The following is an 18,531-nucleotide window of genomic DNA, read 5'->3' as shown; positions in this document are numbered from 1 at the left end:
CCCGATTGCCCCTCAGGAGCAAGGGGAGGTGGAGAAGCCCTCAGGGGCGATCGGGGCCAGCAGCCGCCGCTCACTGTGCCGAGTGAGCAGGACCAGTGCCGGGTGCCGGCAGCAGGTGTGAGAGGTGGCTCCAGCACCGGCTGCGGGTGTGAGCGGGGCCAGCACTGGCAATGGGTGTGAGTGGGACCGTTGCCGGCAGTGGGTGTGAGAGGCAGCTGCTGGCCCCAATCGCCCCTCAGGACCAGGGGGAGGTGGAGAAGCCCTGAGGGGCGATGGGGGCCAGCAGCTACTGCTCCCACCCGCTGATGGTGCCAAGTGATCAGGGCCGGCGCCAGGTGCCGGCAGCGGGTGCAAGCAGTGGCTCCGGCACCGGCAGTGAGTGCGAGAGGGGCCAGTGCCGGCAGCAGGTGTGAGCGCCAGGCGGATCCGCAGTGCGCAGGAGCAAAGAATTTTCAGTAACCACCAGAGGCTTGCCTCGATGACAGCGACCAGTGCTCCGGCTTGGTCTGGCGCCCCCGCTCACCTGCTCCACCATCACGCCGCGGCCAACACCCACCATGTTCCACGCTTTGCCACCTGCTGCTGATGCCCACCATGTTCCACTCGCGCCCCGTGGTGGTCAGCGCACATCATAGCGACTGGTTGTTTGGTTGTTGGGCGCTTGGTCTATTTGCATATTAGCCTTTTATTATGTAGGATTGTTCTTACATTAGGGATATATGTTAGGGAGGTGAACACTCCTCTGAAATGTGAAAGGCAAAAGCATTGCATGCATTCAATTATTTATTTATTTATTTATTTATTTATTTATTTATTTATTTATTTAAATGTTTTTTATTAATTTTAGAGAGAGAGGAAGGGAGAGGGAGAGAAATACTGATATGAGAGAGAAACATTAGTCAGCTGCCTCCTGTGCGTGAGAGAGAAACATCGATTGTCTGTCTTCTGTACTTACCAACTGAGCCACACAGGCCAGGGCAAAAGCATTGTTTTAGATTACTTTCTGTCCAAGGCCTCTTCTAGGCTGATTTACTGGGATTCTGATTGAGTAACTCAGTTCGGTCTTGCCCTGGATGGAGTAGCTTCTTTTTTTTTTTTTTTTCTCTCTCTCTTTTTTTTTTAAGGAGTAGCTTCTTAATGTCTCTGGACATCAAGGGATTTAAATGTGGGGTGGGATTGGTTAAGTTTTTTGCTTAGCTGCTGGTGTGCTGAGGTCCTAGCCAAAAGAACTGTTTCCATTCTATTTTTTTTAAAAACAAGTACTATTAAGTGGATACTCTTAACTGAAAACTGAATAATACTTAAAACAGCTCAAATTTACATGAAGAAAATTCCATAGAAGAGTAACACTATTGAGGAATGTCCTATTTATGAATATTTTTTTCTTATTTTACTGGAGAGGCTAATTAAAACTTATGTATACTTTAAAATTCTAGTTGATTTATGTGCTCCTGGCATATATAGACACAGAGAAAGTAAACCTTGGCAAAAGTCAGTAAATATTTATTCATCCCTGTGGCTTACTCAATGAGGGAGGTGTTTACAGACAGACTGATGACTAAGATGGGTTCCTGCCCTTAAACTGTGTGGGTTTAAAATAAATTTTTTTTAAATGGGTGATAAAAACACGTCTCCCTTTCTTTATAAAAGTCAGTTTGCTAGTACAGTAATTCCTCACTTAATATCATTGATGGGTTCTTGGAAACTGTGCCTGTCAGCGAAGTGATGTATAAGAAACCAATTTTACCATAGGCTAACATATAAATAAGAGTTAAGTTCCTATGGCATATTTCTGGTCACAGAAACATGACCAAACTACTATATAAAGACCCAAAACACTTCTATTAGTAAACATTGAAATAAATGTGAGCTATACAGACATTTAAGAAAGATGAATAGCCCTGGCTGGTTTGGCTTAGTGGATAGAGCGTCGGCCTGTGGACTGAAGGGTCCTGGGTTCGATTCTAGTCAAGGGCACATGGCTAGGTCCCCAGTAGGGGGTGTACAGGAGGTAGCCGATCAATGATTCTCTCTCATCATTGATGTTTCTATGATGGATTCTCTTTCCCTCTCTCTTCCTCTCTGATATCAATAAAAATAGACTTTTTTAAAAAAAGAAAGATGAATAAAAACAAATAAGATAATTTTAGTTTCTAGCCCGCTTATTCCACTTCAGGATGGTGTGTGTCCAGAGCCTCTCCCCACAGCTCAGGGTGCAAGGCTGGAACCCACCCTGGACAGGACACCCTTCCATCTCAGGGACGGACACACACACACACACACACACACACACACTCAGACTGGGAAAATGTAGACACTCCAGTTCACATGACATGCACATCGGTGGGATGTGGGAGGAAACCTATGGAGACATGGGGAGAAGTTGCAGACTCCAGACAGACAGTGGGCCCTGCTGGGGATCAATTTTTTTCTTCTCAACATCATAACAAAACTGTTACTGGAGGACCTACTGTACTTTCTTAGCATTTCTGTGTTTAGAGGCTCCAGAACTGGATAGGTATTAAGCCCTTTATTTATTTATTTATTTTTAAATTTTTATTGATTTCAGAGAGAAAGGGAGAGGGAGAGATAGAAACATCAATGATGAGAGAGAATCATTGATCAGCTGCCTCCTGTACACCCTCAACCGGGGGTTGAGCCCGCAACCCGGCCATGTGCCCTTGACCAGATTTGAACCTGGGACCCTTCAGTCCTCAGGCCGACACTCTATCCACTGAGCCAAACCGGCTAGGGCGGTATTAAACTCTTTAGTATTTGAATTTCATTTTTAAAAATCTTAGTAAAATATCCTTTCATTTTAACTGACATTTTATTGGCCTAGGGAGGCACAGATAGGGAGGAAGGAAGGACCAGTATTTGTAAGTGGACACTTGCTTATATCACACCAGCAGTCTGAGCCCTTTTTTTTCCTTATGGACAATTTGAAAAGACAGTTGAGAAACAGGCTTTCAAGGGTAACTTTATGTATAAGGGTGGATTATATTTACTTTCAGGGTTTTCTGTGTTGGATATATATAGTCAGTTCTCTAACATGAAGGCTAATCAATTTTCAAAGAAAGGTGTGGACACAGAGTGGCCTCAGGCAGAACTAGGAAGTAGTCAGAATTGATATTTGGTGTTTCCTACTTCTGGAGAGTTAGGCTGTTCAGCTCAGGTTGTCTCTAACGCCACTTACCCTTTCAATCCCTACCTCCCCTTACTTCAGAAAACAGATGGGAAGTAGGTTGCCCTGCTTGTTCTACAACTGGATTTCATCTCAGTATTAACTTGGTATTTCCCCAAATCATCACATAGAAATCTGCCTCATACTTTTCAGCAGCTGTAAAGGATGTACTTACACTATCATTTATTTAATCAGAACCACGGGGATGAACACTTAGCATTACCATTAAAATTTTTCCCCTTATTTATTGATTTGAGAGAGAAACTTCTATTTGTTTTTCCACTTATTTATGCATTCATTGATTCTCGTATGTGCCCTGACCAAGATTTGAACCCATAATCATGGTGTATCGGGATGACATTCTAACCGAGTAAGCTATCTGGCATAAAATTCATATAATATTAGTACTAAATTCATAGATATAGGTTATTAATAAATATGAACTAAAAAGGACTATTTTGAATTGTACAATATATGAAATTTTCATAGCTCAAGAGAAAAATAACTCTGAATGGTAGTCTTACAATATTTTTTCCTTTCTCCTAGATTTAAACAGTCAAGTTAAATCAAGCTGGGTAATCATGGCAGAAGGAGGATTCGATCCCTGTGAATGTGTTTGCTCTCATGAGCATGCGATGAGAAGGCTGATCAATCTGGTGAGATGAACAGGACAGTCCTATTCAGAACTGAACTGTACTGCTTCTGCTCTGTTTTTGTGAAAATGTTATGGAAAGATTTTCATCTGATGGTCACTAAAATTATTTCCTAATTGAAATTCCACAGTGGTTTAAGTTATGGTTAAAATACTTACCAGCAATTATTTTATTAAAGATAAAAACAAATTTCTTTATTTATGTTAGTGAAATTCCCCATCATTGTTGGGTAACATTCTGCCTATAGTTATTAGCTATATGGAGCTTGTTTACCTGATAAATTGCTGTGAAGTCAGTTTCTGTTAATGATATAGTTCAAATCCTACTCCTTCAAATGGCATGCCAATAAAAATCTCTATGTAAAGCATTTCAAAATCCAAATTATTTAACAGAGGCAGATTTCTGACCAACATACTTTGTTTGGATAGTAGTCTATAGACTTTGAAGGAGGTTTGAATTGTGGTGTTTTTAAGATTTCCCTAACCTATAAGCTTAAATATGGGGCTATTTATGCATTATACTTTTTATGTACAAAAGGAGAAAGTTAACCATTATTAACAATAAAGCATATTGTTATGTTATACATTATAACATTTTGTTGTTTTAGAATACTCTTGTACAGAGGTATATTGTCATTGGCCAGTTAAAGGCAGGCACCAACATTTGCTCAAATATTTGAATTGTTGGTAGTTAATAAGGTTTTCTGCTGACTCGGTATCTATATATAGTGATCAGAAGTGTATTTCTTGTAAATGATATTTCTTTTAGAATCAGCATATATTAAGACATATGATCCTCAAGAATGCATTAGAGGGAAAGCAATAAACTAAGAACTTATAAATTAAATCTTACTCTTGTGGATATAGAAATATAATGGCAATGTCATATCTGTGATAACTTGATATAAAAATAGATGAGTCTGAGGAAAGAATATTTTAAAAAATATTTTCTCCTGTGTATTCATGAAGTTAAAGAGCTGATAATTTTTATTTCTAAATTCAAATATAAGGCAAACATTTTTTCTAGTTACTGTGATATTAGGAACAACTTTTAGGTCATCTTTTACTCTTCCAACCCCATAGCTAATGCAGAAACAAATCCTTTAAGCTCAAAACATATCCTTAAAAATATATCCAGAATCCAGCCATTTCTCACACCTTCAGTGCAACATCCTGGTCTAATCTATAATCATCTCTTGCCTGGATTATTGAAATTGGCCTTCTTATAGGTCTCCTCTTGCCATACCTGACTCTCCTCAGGTTCAGTCTCACTACAGCAGCCAAAATGATCTATTTTTGATAAATGATAAAGGAGTGGGGAAAAGCTGTCTCAAAAGAATGTGATACTCTAAATCTCAGACAAAACATAATTCAAAGCCAAAACAATGAAATGGGACACGGGAATTACTAGTATATTGACCAAAAGAACCCAGTTCATCAACTCTGTTGTTATGTCCTGAACAACAGAGAATGCAAAAACTACTAGAAATACAAAAAGAAGTGTTTTAGAAGTATCTGAGAAATGCTAGTGAAAGCCATAGGGATGCCTTTGCAGGTTAGAGAGAGAGGTGTGCAGGTCAGTATATGTTTGTAAGTGCATAGAAGCGGTTCCAAGGGATATACCTCAGACTCCTAACAGTTACATTGGGGAGAGTTTGAAGGAAGTTGGGTACTATTTTAAGTCCATAGAAAGCATCTAATGTAGGTTTTCCTTTCACAAATGAGGAAACTGAGATAAGAGAGGTTAAGTCACTTTTCCCAGGTGTTGGAGTTGACTAGAGGGTGGCAGGGGATGCACAATCTGACAGCTTAGCTCCAGGCCCTGCCCTGCTTCTTTAGTACCATGCTCTGCTCCACTGCCTGTTGATCTCCTTCAGGCATTTAAAAAGCACTATATTTGAAATCAATATGTGCATAACCCATGGACACAGACAACAGTGCCATGAAAGCCTGGTGTGGGGGTGGGAGTGGGGAGGAGAGGGTCAATAGGGGAAAAAAGGGGGGAACATCTGTAATACTTTCAACAACAAAGATAAATTTAAAAATAAGTAAATAAGTCCTGGGATGTAAAAAAAGAAAGAAAGAGAAGAGAAAAGAAAAAAAGAAAAACCAAAGGGGCAGTGGAAGGATAGGAGAAAGTAGGAGGAGAAAGACTCTTCATTGTATTTTTACTAGAGGCCCAGTGCATGAGTTCGTGCACCAGTGGGTTCCCTTGGCCTGGCCTGCGGGATTGGGCCAAAACCGGCTCTCCAACATCCCCCGAGGGGTCCTGGATTGCAGGAGGATGCAGGCCAGGCCGAGGGACCCCACCAGTGCATGATTGGGGCCAGGGAGGAGCATGGGTGGTTGGCCAGCTGGGGAGGGACCTACAGGAAGGCTCCAGGGTGTATCCGGCCCTTCTCGCTCAGTCCCAATCAGCCAGACTCCAGCAGCAAGCTAACCTACCAGTCGGAGCATCTGCCCCCTGCTGGTCAGTGCACGTCATAACGACTGGTTGACTGGTCAACTGTCTGCCCCCTGGTGGTCAATGCACATTATAGCGAGCGGTTGAATGGCCTTAGCATATCATTAGCATATTACGCTTTGATTGATTGGACGACCAGACAGTTAGTATATTAGGCTTTTATTATATAGGATGTTTAAAAAGTTGTGAATATGCCCTAGCCCCTGGTCGGCAAACTGCAGCTCGCGAGCCACATGTGGCTCTTTGGCCCCTTGAGTGTGGCTCTTCCTAAGCCTTAGGAGTACCCTAATTAAGTTAATAACAACGTACCTACCTATATAGTTTAAGTTTAAAAAATTTGGCTCTCAAAAGAAATTTCAATCATTGTACTGTTGATATTTGGCTCTGTTGACTAATGAGTTTGCTGACCACTGCCCTAGCCGGTTTGACTCAGTGGATAGAGCTTTGGACTGCGGATTGAAGGGTCCTGCATTTGATTCTGGTTAAGGGCACATACCTCAGTGGCAAGCTCAATTCCTGGCTCTGGTCAGGGTGCATGTAGGAGGCAACCAATCAATGTTTCTATCACATGGATGTTTCTCCCCTACCCTTCCACTTTCTAAAAATCCAGGGAAAAATATCCTTGGATGAGGTTTAACAAAAACAAAAAAAACCTGCAAAACAAAACAAAAGGCTGTGTGAATGTATTGTCTATTCAAATAATTAATTTAAAAAGAAAACTGTAAGCACCTTCAAAGGTATTAAAAGCAGTACAGTTATATACAAAAATTTGTAATTACAGACTTTTTCCACTGGAGAATAAAATTCTTGAATGTACTCTTAGGTGATTTGAAAAGAAAATACTATATTTTACAATGTTTGGCTTTTCAATAATTCTAATAAGATTTTCTTCTCTTCTTTGACCTTCTTTTAATTTCTAAACTGGTAGAATTTTTTCTCATCAGAATGTAAAACATACATATAAAAATAGAAAAAATGTGTATGTCTCCTAAGGCTCAGTGATACAAATAGCAATTCAGACTCTTCTCTACTGCCTCATCAGTACTTATATACGTTTTGATTACTTAAAGTGAGTTGTACCAGAACAAAGAATATAATCTGATTTTCATTCATTGTATTGTCTATCTGGAATATGGACTTTCAAGTAAATGATTGTATCTCTGATTATATTTATAGGAATGTTTTAAAATGATACATTATAAACAGCATTTAAGTTCAAGGTTGATAACACTGCAGTACAAAAAATGCCCAATTTGGGGTGCTGGTGACAAAGCTTTACTTACTCTCTTGGCATGTCTCCTTCCTGTGATTTAATTATATCACTGAGTTACACAAGTGTTAGACTGTTCTTAATGCAGTAGTATTTTGCTGGGTGCATGTATGTTTCTGTTTGTCTCAGGAATGTCCAAAAACATTAAAAGTGGAGGTATTGCCCAGCCGGCATGGCTCAGTGGTTGAGCATCAACCTATGAACCAGGAGGTCATGGTTCAATTCCCGGTCAGGGCACATGCCCCGGTTGCGGCCCCAATCCCTAGTGTGGGGTATGCAGGAGGCAGCCAATCGATGATTCTTTCTCATCATTGATGTTTCTATCTCTCTCTCCCTCTCCCTTCCTCTCTGAAATCAATAAAAAAAATATGTTAAAAAAAATGGAGGTATAGCCCTGACCGGTTTGGCTCAGTGGATAGAGCGTCGGCCTGCGGACTGAAGGGTCCCAGGTTCGATTCTGGTCAAGGGCATGTACCTTGGTTGCAGGCACATCCCCAGTAGGGGGCGTGCAGGAGGCGGCTGATCGATGTTTCTCTCTCATTGATGTTTCTAACTCTCTATCCCTCTCCCTTCCTCTCTGTAAAAAATCAATAAAAAAAAAAATTTAAAAAAAATGGAGGTATTATCTGACATTACAGATATTTTTCTTAGTCTGATACTCTTCAAATACTGCCTAATAGGACTCAAAGGAGGTAGATATGAATATATAGTAAGTCTGTCTCAATTAAAATTAGGTATTTGTCATGTTACATATAATTCTGTGTTTTATTACTTGACTTAATATGGGAATATACGTAGTGATAAAAATAAGGATATTCAGTGATGTAGAATATGTAGTAAGATGCCAACATAAAACCATAATCTAATTATAAGTTATTCTTTTATGTTGTCTAGTATTTTTTGTCCCCCATCTGAAGTCAGTACTCTTTTTTGTTTTTCAAAAAAAAGAGGTATTTATAATTACTGTATCTAGTTTTGGGTTTTTTATTTATTTTTATTTTTTTAAAAATTATTTCAGAGAGGAAGAGAGAGAGATAGAAACATCAGTGATGAGAGAGAATCATTGATCGGCTGCCTCCTGCACGCCCCATGCTGGGGATGGAGACTGCAACCCGGGCATGTGCCCTGACAGGGAATTGAACCATGACCTCCTGGTTCATATTCAACCACTGAGCCATGCCAATTGGGCTAGTTTTTTTTTGTTGTTTTAAAATATTCATATTTCCTTAAACCATACAAACTGCCTGGAGAGGGGCTTTTTTTTTTTTTTTCCCCCATTTCCATTGAAGCCATTTGTAAACTTATTCTGGCTTCATCCTTTCCTACTCCCTTGCCACCACCTCCTTCTCATGTTTTCCTGACTGGCTGTCTCTTGGTATATAGTTTCTTCTATAATGATAGGTGTTTCAGAAAGAGAGAACTGATGGATTTAGAAATGTGTGAACTTGAATTATGCTCTGTTTTTCCTATTCTCTGTTGTAATCTAAGATTTGGAATGCAGATAATCCTTTTTTTATTTTTGCTTGTTTGTTTTGAGCTTTATTTCAGCTCTAATCTAAATAGTGTAATTTAAACTTCTACATCTTTAATTTACTTAAATTTGTTTCCGTATTAAAGTACTATAAGCATGTGATCTGGGAGATCCTTGGACAGATTACTCTATATGGCCTGACAGCCCTGTGAATTGTGACTAATGTTTTCTGTACTTAAAGAAGTCATATTAAAGACCTATTGGCTTTTACCTGGAAGAAGATGTGGGCCTGAAAATCTTAAGAAACCTCTCTATCTAGCAAATATATCTACTACTACTATATTTTAATTTTTGTAAAATATAATAATTGATATAAACCATATATGAATATGCTCTTTTGACAAAAAGCAACCAATCTATTAAAAGTAAGACAACTCCTCTGTCACTTCTCCAAATTGGCTTATTTCCTGCTTCTCTAGATGAATTTGGTATGCATTTTCCCAGATCTTTCTAACAAATATATATTTGTATACTTTCCCCCAACTCAATAATAGTATTTAGCATTTTCCATGTTGCTACAAAGTCTTTTTAATCATATGATCAACTTACAGTCTTTATTTTAGTCAGTAAAGGAAATTTTATTGGACTTTGGAGCCGTGCCAGCACAGCCAAGGGTTCGGTAAGCCTGGGGGCGTCGGGAGGGGGCGCAGCAAAGGATGTAGAAAAGACAGACAAAGAGAATAAGCTGGGTCTAGTGCCTGGCTGAGGCCACAAAGAGAGATCCAGACAGCAAGCTGAGCCTTTATTTTATAGCCAGAGGTAAACAAGGTAGTGGTCACCATAGTTACAATGTTCTTGTGAGTTTCACTTGTTTTGGCAGCACTTGCTGCATCTCCCTCAGCCCATTAGCTATCCAGGTAAGATCTAGGGAGCTCATAAGGTCAAGCCTAATTATGCTAAGAGGGCTGTGCCCTCTAAGCTGTGACTTGTTTGTGGCTTTGCCAAGGCTTAACCCTATAGCTGCTCCCTACAGACTTCTTTCTTAAATCTTAATGTTTTTAATCACTGTCATCCAGGCAATGGAAGACTAGATACTCTTCCTGCAGTAGAGTTTGTTTTATTTAAAAGACTAGAGGCCCGGTGCACAAAAATTTGTGCACTCGGGGGGGGGGTCCCTCAGCCCGGCCTGCGCCCATTTGCAGTCCAGGACCCCTTGGGGATGTCCACCTGTCGACTTAGGCCCACTCCTTCTGGCAGCCAGGGAGCCCTCAGGGGATGCCGACTAAAGGCTTAGGCCCCCAAGGGAGCTGTGATGAGGAAGCTGGGGTGACATAGGAGCCACGCTGTCCCGCCCCGCTGCTCTGTGTCGGGTCGCACACGGGACGCCCGGGTGGGCCGGCGAATCGCTGCTGCCCCGCCCGGCTGCCCCAGGTTGGGTCGCACACGGGTTGCAGATAGCAGGCCCGGATGGCGGCAGGGCAGGCGGGATGGTGCTGTCCCACCCTGCCTGCAGTATGCAAATTAGCCGCCATCTTTGTTGGTGGTTAATTTGCATATCACGCTGATTAGCCAATGGGAGGCGTAGCAAAGGTACGGTCAATTACCATGTTTGTCTATTATTAGATAGGATAACTATTGTGTGTCCTCATGGCACAAAATTCACACAGTGCTAAATGTAGAAAGGGAAAGACAAAAAGTCTACCTGAGTTCCCCAACTCCTTATTGCCACTTTATCAAATTTGACCTATTAACAGTTTCTTTTATATTGTTCCAGTTATTATGGCTATATAAAAAAGTATCCCAAAACTTAATGGCATAAAACTACCTTTTATGGAGTTCACAAACTGTGTGTCAGGAGTTCATACAGAGCGCAATGGAGGTGGTTTATCTGTTGTACAGCATCTGGATTCTTAGCTGGAAGACTCAGGCTGGGAGCCGGAAACATCTGGAGGCTTTTGCTCACTCACTGTCTGGCAGTTGATGCTGATGGGCGGCTGAAACCCTACCTAGTACTGTCAGCAAGAACACCTACATATGGTCCTTTCAAGTGGCTGTGTGGCTTCATCACAGCATTGTGGCTTTGTTCCGAAGAGGATTGGGGAGGAAGAGAACCAGGCTGCAGCTGGCAACTTGTTATGATGTAGCCTAAGTCACATACATACAACACTTCTGCTAAACTCATGGTTGTAACAGTCACAAGCTTGCTCTTGGGTTCAAGAGCAGGGGAAATAGACTTCATTTCTTGATGGGGAGTAGCAAGATTCTGGAAGACTGTGTGACTGGTAATAGTGCTATGGCTATTTTTAGAAAATATAACCTGCCATGTATATCTTTCTAGAAAATTGTTTTACATAGGAGAGATTATAGTATGTATACATTTCTACAACTCCCCCCCCCCCACTTCATATATCTTTGTATATTAGCAATATCTTAGTTCAGGCTGATTATAAACAGAAATGTATTTCTCATAGTTCTGGGCTGGAAATCCAATATCAGGGTGCCAGCCTGGTTGGGTTCTGGTGAGAACCCTCTTCCGGGACACTTTCTTGTTGCATCCTCAGTTGGTGGGAAGAGGGTGAGAGAGCATTCTGGGGGCTCTTTTATAAAACCACTAATCCCACTCATGATGGCTCCACCCTCATGACCTAATCACCACTGAAAGTTCCCATCTCCCAATAGGGGGTGAGGATTTCAACATACAAATTTTGAGGAGACCACACATTCAGTCCAAAACAGCAAATCAAAGTCAGGCTCATTTTTTTATGTATGTGTGTCTTTTTTTTGGCCTTTCTTTTTAATAACACATAAAATAGGTGAATATCTAAATTATTATCACATGAAGCGATACAGAAATATAGAGCAAAATATCAAAGTCCCTCTCCCTATTGCCCACACCCCCTCCCTCCATCCCACCTCATGACCTCAATTGCTTGCTTGGCTGGAGGTTGCATTAAGTTTGTGGACTTTCATATACCTATGTATTTATGTATATGTCTTTATATATAATAAAAACAAACTGTACCATATGGGTGTAGTATATAAATTGTACTATTATCTTACCAGTGCCCATAAATTGTGTGATGATTTTTGGTTCAGTTAATTAACTCAAATTCAGATAGTATTTTGTAGGATTAGGGAAAGTATGTGCATGTCATATGGTCAAAGCAGCCCAGCCTATTAGTGTTAGACATTTAAAAAATATTTTCAAAATATTCAGTCTTGCCTTTACCTGATTATTTGAAGCCTTGAGGCTTAAATGTGATTATTGTGGTCCATCAAAATTATGTTTGTTAATGTTGTAGGAAAATATGTAGAGATGCTGCTTAATCATTAAGGACTAAATGTGCTCAGAAATATTAGGTTTTAGCTGCCCTAACCGGTTTGGCTCAGTGAACAGAGCGTCGGCCTGCGGACTGAAAGGTCCTGGGTTCGATTCCGGTCAAGGGCATGTACCTTGGCTGCGGGCACATCCCCAGTAGGGGGTGTGCAGGAGGCAGCTGATCAATGTTTCTCTCTCATCGATATTTCTAACTATCCCTCTCCCTTCCTCTCTGTAAAAAGTCAATAAAATATATTTTTAAAAAAAAAAAGAAAGAAATATTAGGTTTTAGCTGATCTCCCAGTTGAAACACTGAACTTCTGCAGTGGTGTGATTATGCAGAAATACTTGAATTGAATGTACTTTGTCATTTCTTTAAAATTCCCCTCCTAAAAAAAGGGCTTCTGTCATGAGTGGCACACGTAGAGCAGCCTGATTTTTTGTGTGTGTGTGTGAGAGAAATACACATTTTAATATCATATTTATATTATTGTATAGTATAATATGTATGTATAATATATGAATTATAAATAACATAATGAATATCACATAATATTATAATATGATGTATTATAACATACTAGAGGCCCGTGTACAAAAATTCTTGCACTGGGGGGCAGGACAAAAAAAATTCCCCTCCTGTTGTCCTAGCCAGTTTGGTTCAGTGGATAGAGTATCAGCCTGGGGACTGTAGGGTCCCAGGTTCGATTCCGGTAAAGGGCACGTACCTCGGTTACAGGTTCCCTGGCCCTGGTTGGGGTGTGTGCAGGAGGCAATCAATTTGATGTATCTCTCTCACATTGATGTTTCTCTCTGTCTCTTCCTCTCCCTTCCACTCTCTCTAAAAATGAGTGGAAAAATATCCTTGGGTGAGGATTAATCAAAAAGTAAAAATAAAATTAACCTGTAATTGGGGAAAGTGTATCAAAACTTAAAATGCACATACCTTTAGTATTCTAGTAATTTTTATATGCCTTATCCTAAAAAGATGAAGTATGCAGGAATGTATTTATAGGAACATTCACCATAGCATTGTTTTTCTTTTGTCAGAAGGGGGGTGTGTGTGTGTGTGGGAGAGAGAGAGAGAGAGAGAGAGAGAGAGAGAGAGAGAGAGAGAGAGAGAAAGAAACATCAGAGAGAGAGAGAAACATCAATGATGAGAGAGAATCATTGCTCAGCTGCCTCCTGCACGCCCCCCACTGGGTATGGAGCCCAGAACCGGGACATGTGCCCTGACCAGGAATTGAACTGTAACCACTGAGCCACGCCAGCTGGGCAGCATTGTTTTCATATACAAATTTGGGAATGATGCAATTAAATGGAATACTGCGCAGCATTAAAAGTTATATAGAATTGGGTTTGGGCATTAAAAGATTTGCAACTAGTTGTTGAGTATGGCAAAAAGGTAGCAAAATAACATGAAGTGTTCTATTTTATAAAATTATGTGTACATGCATATATATATTACAAAAATGTATGTCTGGAACACATTTAACCAAAATGTTAACAAAATGGTTATTGGATGGTGGGATTTTGTGTATTTTGCTTACTGCTCTATTCCGACTAACTACTAGAACATACTGAGCAACATCGGAATGTAGGAAAATTTTTAAAAGTCACTGTTTTAATATGTTTTTATTTATTTCAGAGATTGGAAGGGAGACGGAGAGAGAGATAGAAACATCAATGATGAGAATCATCGATTGCTGCCTCCTACATGCCCTCTATTAGGGATTAAGTCCACAATCCCGCATGTGCCTTGCTGGGAATTGAACTGTGACCTCCTGGTTCATTGGTCAATTCTCAACTACTGAGCCACTCCGGCTGGCCTGTTTTGTTTGTTTGTTTGTTTTAAGAGACTTTATGTTTTTATTTTCTATGTGAGATTCTCTACCACATCTTCAAATCCATAATGTAGAGTCTATTTATATGGCTATGTTTCCTAAATCCCAAATTGAAATCCATGACCTGACATTGATGACCATTTTGAACAAGCATGTCAAACTCAAAGGCTAAGACGGGCCAAATAAACAAGGTTTAAGTTTATGTGGGCCACAAAAAAACAAAAGCTTCAATTTTCATAGAAACGTAGGTTTATTTTGATAGAGACATTCTGAATACAAAGGGCTGAAATAAATGAGTAATCGTTAACATAAAACAATAGAACATTTTAATAAAAACTAATATTTTTTCTTGAACATTAACTTACCAGACACTGAATAATTGCACAAGTTAATAAGCGTAACACAAATAAACCTATTTTTCTTGTCTCTGAAAGTGAAATATTTCCTGTTGTACACACCAAACAAGTCAGTACAAGACTAATGACAATTGTTTATTTGGCAATCAGCTGCTAAAATATTCGCTGCTAGTATTAGTGTAGAGAAATGGTGCGCCAGTACGTAAGGGAAATTAATGCAGCACGATTATAGTAATCAGTCATTAGCAAACGTTGTAGTTCGTTATTAATAATTATGTATTTCAGGATATTGTAAAAATTAAGCTACGAAATTTTTATTAAAATGTTTCTTACATACTATTATATTGGCTGGGCCACAAAAATATTTGTGCTGTGAGTTTGACATGCTTGATTTAGAATATTTTAAACTGGGCACATCTATTTTCCATCTTCATTTTCAAAAATAGCTTGATTTTGCCCTAGCCGGCTTGGCTCAGTGGATAGAGCGTCAGCCTGCGGACTGAAGGGTCCCAGGTTCGATTCCGGCCAAGGGCACATGCCTGGGTTGCGGGCTCCATCCCCGGTGTGGGGTGTGCAGGAGGCAGCCGATCAGTGATTCTCTCTCATCATTGATGTTTCTATCTCTCTCCTTCTCCCTTCCTCTCTGAAATCAATAAAGAAATATATTTTAAAAAAATAGCTTGATTTTAAGCTGGCAGTGAATTGAGTTGTTGCAAATAAAGTTGACATGAATTCCTGAGGAATTTGAAAACAAATAGCAAATAGACTTTTAAAATCTGAAAACCTTATTTTAACAAAATGCACATAAAAGGCACTTGTTAAATTTTTTTCAGATAGGCCCCGGCTGGGTAGCTTAGTTGGTTAGAGCGTTGTCCAATGCACCGAGGTTGTGGGTTCAGTGACTGTTTAGAACACATACGAGAATCAACCAATGAATGCATAAATAAGTGGAACAACAAGTTGATGTTTCTCTCCCTTTTCTCTCTCTCTCTCTCTCTCTCTCTCTCTCAAATCAACTTTTCAAAAAATTTAAAATATATATTTGTCAGATAAATGGATACTTTTCTGTATGTATGTTTTGAGGAAAGCCATACGAGTCTTACACTCAGATATTTTCATACCAACGTTATGACTGTGAGCTGTGTGAGGTCTGGTCAGAGAGGACATTGACTGGGCACTTATTCATTGATTTGAAAGAACTTTTTTGTTGTTGGTTTTGGAGTTTGGTTTAAGAAAATATTAGTGATAATTTTGAGCAGGTTTATTTGCACAAACAGGCAGGACTTTCCCCCCCTTTCCTGAATCTAGTCCATAAAAGTAAAATGTTTCATCCATGGGTAACCAAGTTTTAAATATAACCATTTAATCAGACCTCCTGAGGCCATGAATTCATTCTTTCTCATTTATGTGTGTTTTTGTTGTTGTTGTTTTTGTTTTGGAGTGGGGTTAAAATTTTTTAAGGTGAAGCAAACTCAATTTAAATGAACATTGAAGTAAAATTTAGTTACTGTGGACCAGTACCACATGACAGGGAAATGGGACTTTGAAAACTCAGAAATTTAATTCTGCACAAATAAAAATCATTTCATTCTCCTGTGAGAGTCTCAAAAAATTCCTTTTCTCAGGATATCATAAGAATCCCACCCTCAGTGACAACCAGGAGAAATAAGCCCCTCTCCTCTCCTGTAACTCTTTGGGAAGTCTAATGACATATGGGAGCAGGAGTTCCTGTCATAGGTGTGCATTTTCTAATTCCTTAACTTAAATAGGTGAATTGTGGTAGATCACAGTATATTTGAAAATTACTTTAAGTAGGAAAAATCCCCCCAAACAGAACAGCCCCTCAATGTGTTCTGCATTTATATCTGATTTTGAAGATACGATATACACTGTGGTAGCATTCATTAAAAAACAAAACATGACCATTCTAATGAATAGTATCCATTTTTGATGAAGTCCAACGGCTAACTTTCCTTTCTTCTTATTCATTGTAGTTGAGGCAGTCCCAGTCCTACTGCACAGACACAGAATGTCTCCAAGAATGTAAGTAACGATGGGACAGGAGGAGGCTTGGCATTGAGGGCAGAATTAGAGGCCAGATGACTGGGCATATTTGTCAGAAATTACTCTTGGTTTGTTCTTTAAGAAAATGGTCCTCAGTAATGTATTTCTACTTAAATATTTCATCTCTAACTGAAAAAATTGTATGGTTTTGTGTTTGTTTGTTTTTTTTGCCTCAAAAACAAATCCTGTTCATTGAAGAAAATTCACAAAGAAGAAAAAAGAAAAGGAAAAACGTCAAGAATACTAAAAGATAACCACTGTTGACTAACTTGGTGTAAACCCTTCCGGGCCTTTTCTTGGCAAATATATGTGTAACAGGGCACTTTTGGCTGGTTGAACTGGAACGTTGAGGCTGCTAGTTCAAACCCTTGCTCTTTGCTTAGCATCTATTTTCATCCATTGGCAGCTCTGAGAACTTCTGAGTAAAGGAACAGGCCATTCTTTCCCAAGGTTTGGAAGCTTTGGGAGCCTGTGCAGTCATTCCTTTGGTTCTGACATTAGCATTCCCAAGAGGAATGAGCAGTGGGAAGGTTTCTGTCTGTGTCTTTATGCTCAGTGGTGACAAAACACTGAGATTCAGCAGGAAGGTGGATCCTGCATGGGAATGCAGCTGACAGACTTGGTGGCCATTATGTTAAGTATCTTTTCTTTCAGGACAGAAATAACTTGAAGGATACTTTGGGGGAACTGATAACTAACATTTAAGTCAGTCCAGTCTTGTGCTATATTAATTCAACAGTTAAAGAATGGAAGCATGACATTCACAGTACACAATTAGGTTTCATATACACTTATAAAAGGGGGATCACTTGGTATTGTTTTTCACTACTGTATTATGAAAATATCAGTATATATCTATATTAAAAATATTTACCAACTGCTCTGGCCAGTATTCTCAGTGATTAGAACAACGGCCCATGCACCTAAGGGTCACGGGTTCAATTCCCAGTCAAGCGCACATACCTGGGTGGCAGGTTCAATTTCCAACCCTGGTTGGGAGGCAACCAATTGATGTGTGTCTCTCACATCCTTGTTTCTCTCTCTCTTTCTCCTCCCTTCCTCCCTCCCTCCCTTTCGCCCTCTTTGAAAAAATAGTCTCAATTGAGGATTAACTTCTTTTGCCCTTATAAGTAATACTTAAACATCCTTTGTATGCACATTTTAGGGCTTTTGACATAATGCTAAATTGCGTTTATTTATAGGATAGTTGTTTATATTTAACCATCTCTGAAGCTGAGCTCCACTTTATTATGTATATGAAGTAAAACAAATCACAGTAAAGTACTTTTATAAAGGGGCTTGTTATTACATGATTAATTGTTGTTCTTGTGGTGTGTACTGGGTGTTTCATCAAATTCTATAAATATAACAACTTATAGGAGCTGGTTCAGTGCCTCGTCCAAAGTAAGAATTTTGTCAAAACGTAGTCCATTGGTGCGACAGGGTAAGCATTTTATGCCTCTGGAGAGAAGGTAATGGTACTGTGCAGATGTGTTAAGTTGTTAGGATGATGAGTGGTGGTTCTCTCACTTCACCTTTCTTTATGTTGCTTCTTTAATAGCATTTATTAATCTGCATTATGCCTTCTGATAAGCAACTCAGTTTTTTGACTCAGCAGGTAAAGCTAAAACTTGTTCTTCTAGTTGAAAGTAATCTTACTGAACTTACAGGAAAACTAGTGTTTATTACATTTGTGGTATTTGTGACCTTTGAGCCAGCCCCACCTGTAAACAGATACACTCTTATTTCTGTGAGTGAAATTTTCACTTCCTTAATTTATTTTATTTTATTATTATTTTTTTAAACAAGCTCCCTTTCCTTCAGGAGTTTATTTTTTTTAATATATTTTATTGATTTTTTACAGAGAGGAAGGGAGAGGGATAGAGAGTTAGAAACATCGATGAGAG

At 39.5% G+C, this 18,531-nt stretch overlaps 1 protein-coding gene and 1 long non-coding RNA gene across 2 annotated transcripts in view; both read left to right on the top strand.

Moving 5' to 3' along the window:
* The window catches only part of SMIM14 (small integral membrane protein 14), a 43,214-nt gene that overhangs the window by 11,807 nt on the left and 12,876 nt on the right, over positions 1 to 18,531 (top strand). The window contains exons 2-3 of the mRNA XM_005877447.2: positions 3,731 to 3,840; positions 16,555 to 16,603. Of these exons, the coding sequence (XP_005877509.2) occupies positions 3,731 to 3,840; positions 16,555 to 16,603 (159 nt within the window). The remainder of the gene's footprint in view (positions 1 to 3,730; positions 3,841 to 16,554; positions 16,604 to 18,531) is intronic.
* LOC106728016 lies at positions 12,021 to 12,799 on the top strand. Its single transcript, XR_001364247.1, has 2 exons — positions 12,021 to 12,401; positions 12,646 to 12,799. It is a non-coding gene; the product is annotated as an uncharacterized LOC106728016 (long non-coding RNA).

The sequence above is a fragment of the Myotis brandtii genome, unplaced genomic scaffold (genome assembly GCF_000412655.1).
Source record: "Myotis brandtii unplaced genomic scaffold, ASM41265v1 scaffold520, whole genome shotgun sequence".
Lineage (NCBI taxonomy): Eukaryota > Metazoa > Chordata > Mammalia > Chiroptera > Vespertilionidae > Myotis > Myotis brandtii.
This window is presented reverse-complemented; position numbering and strand designations above follow the sequence as displayed.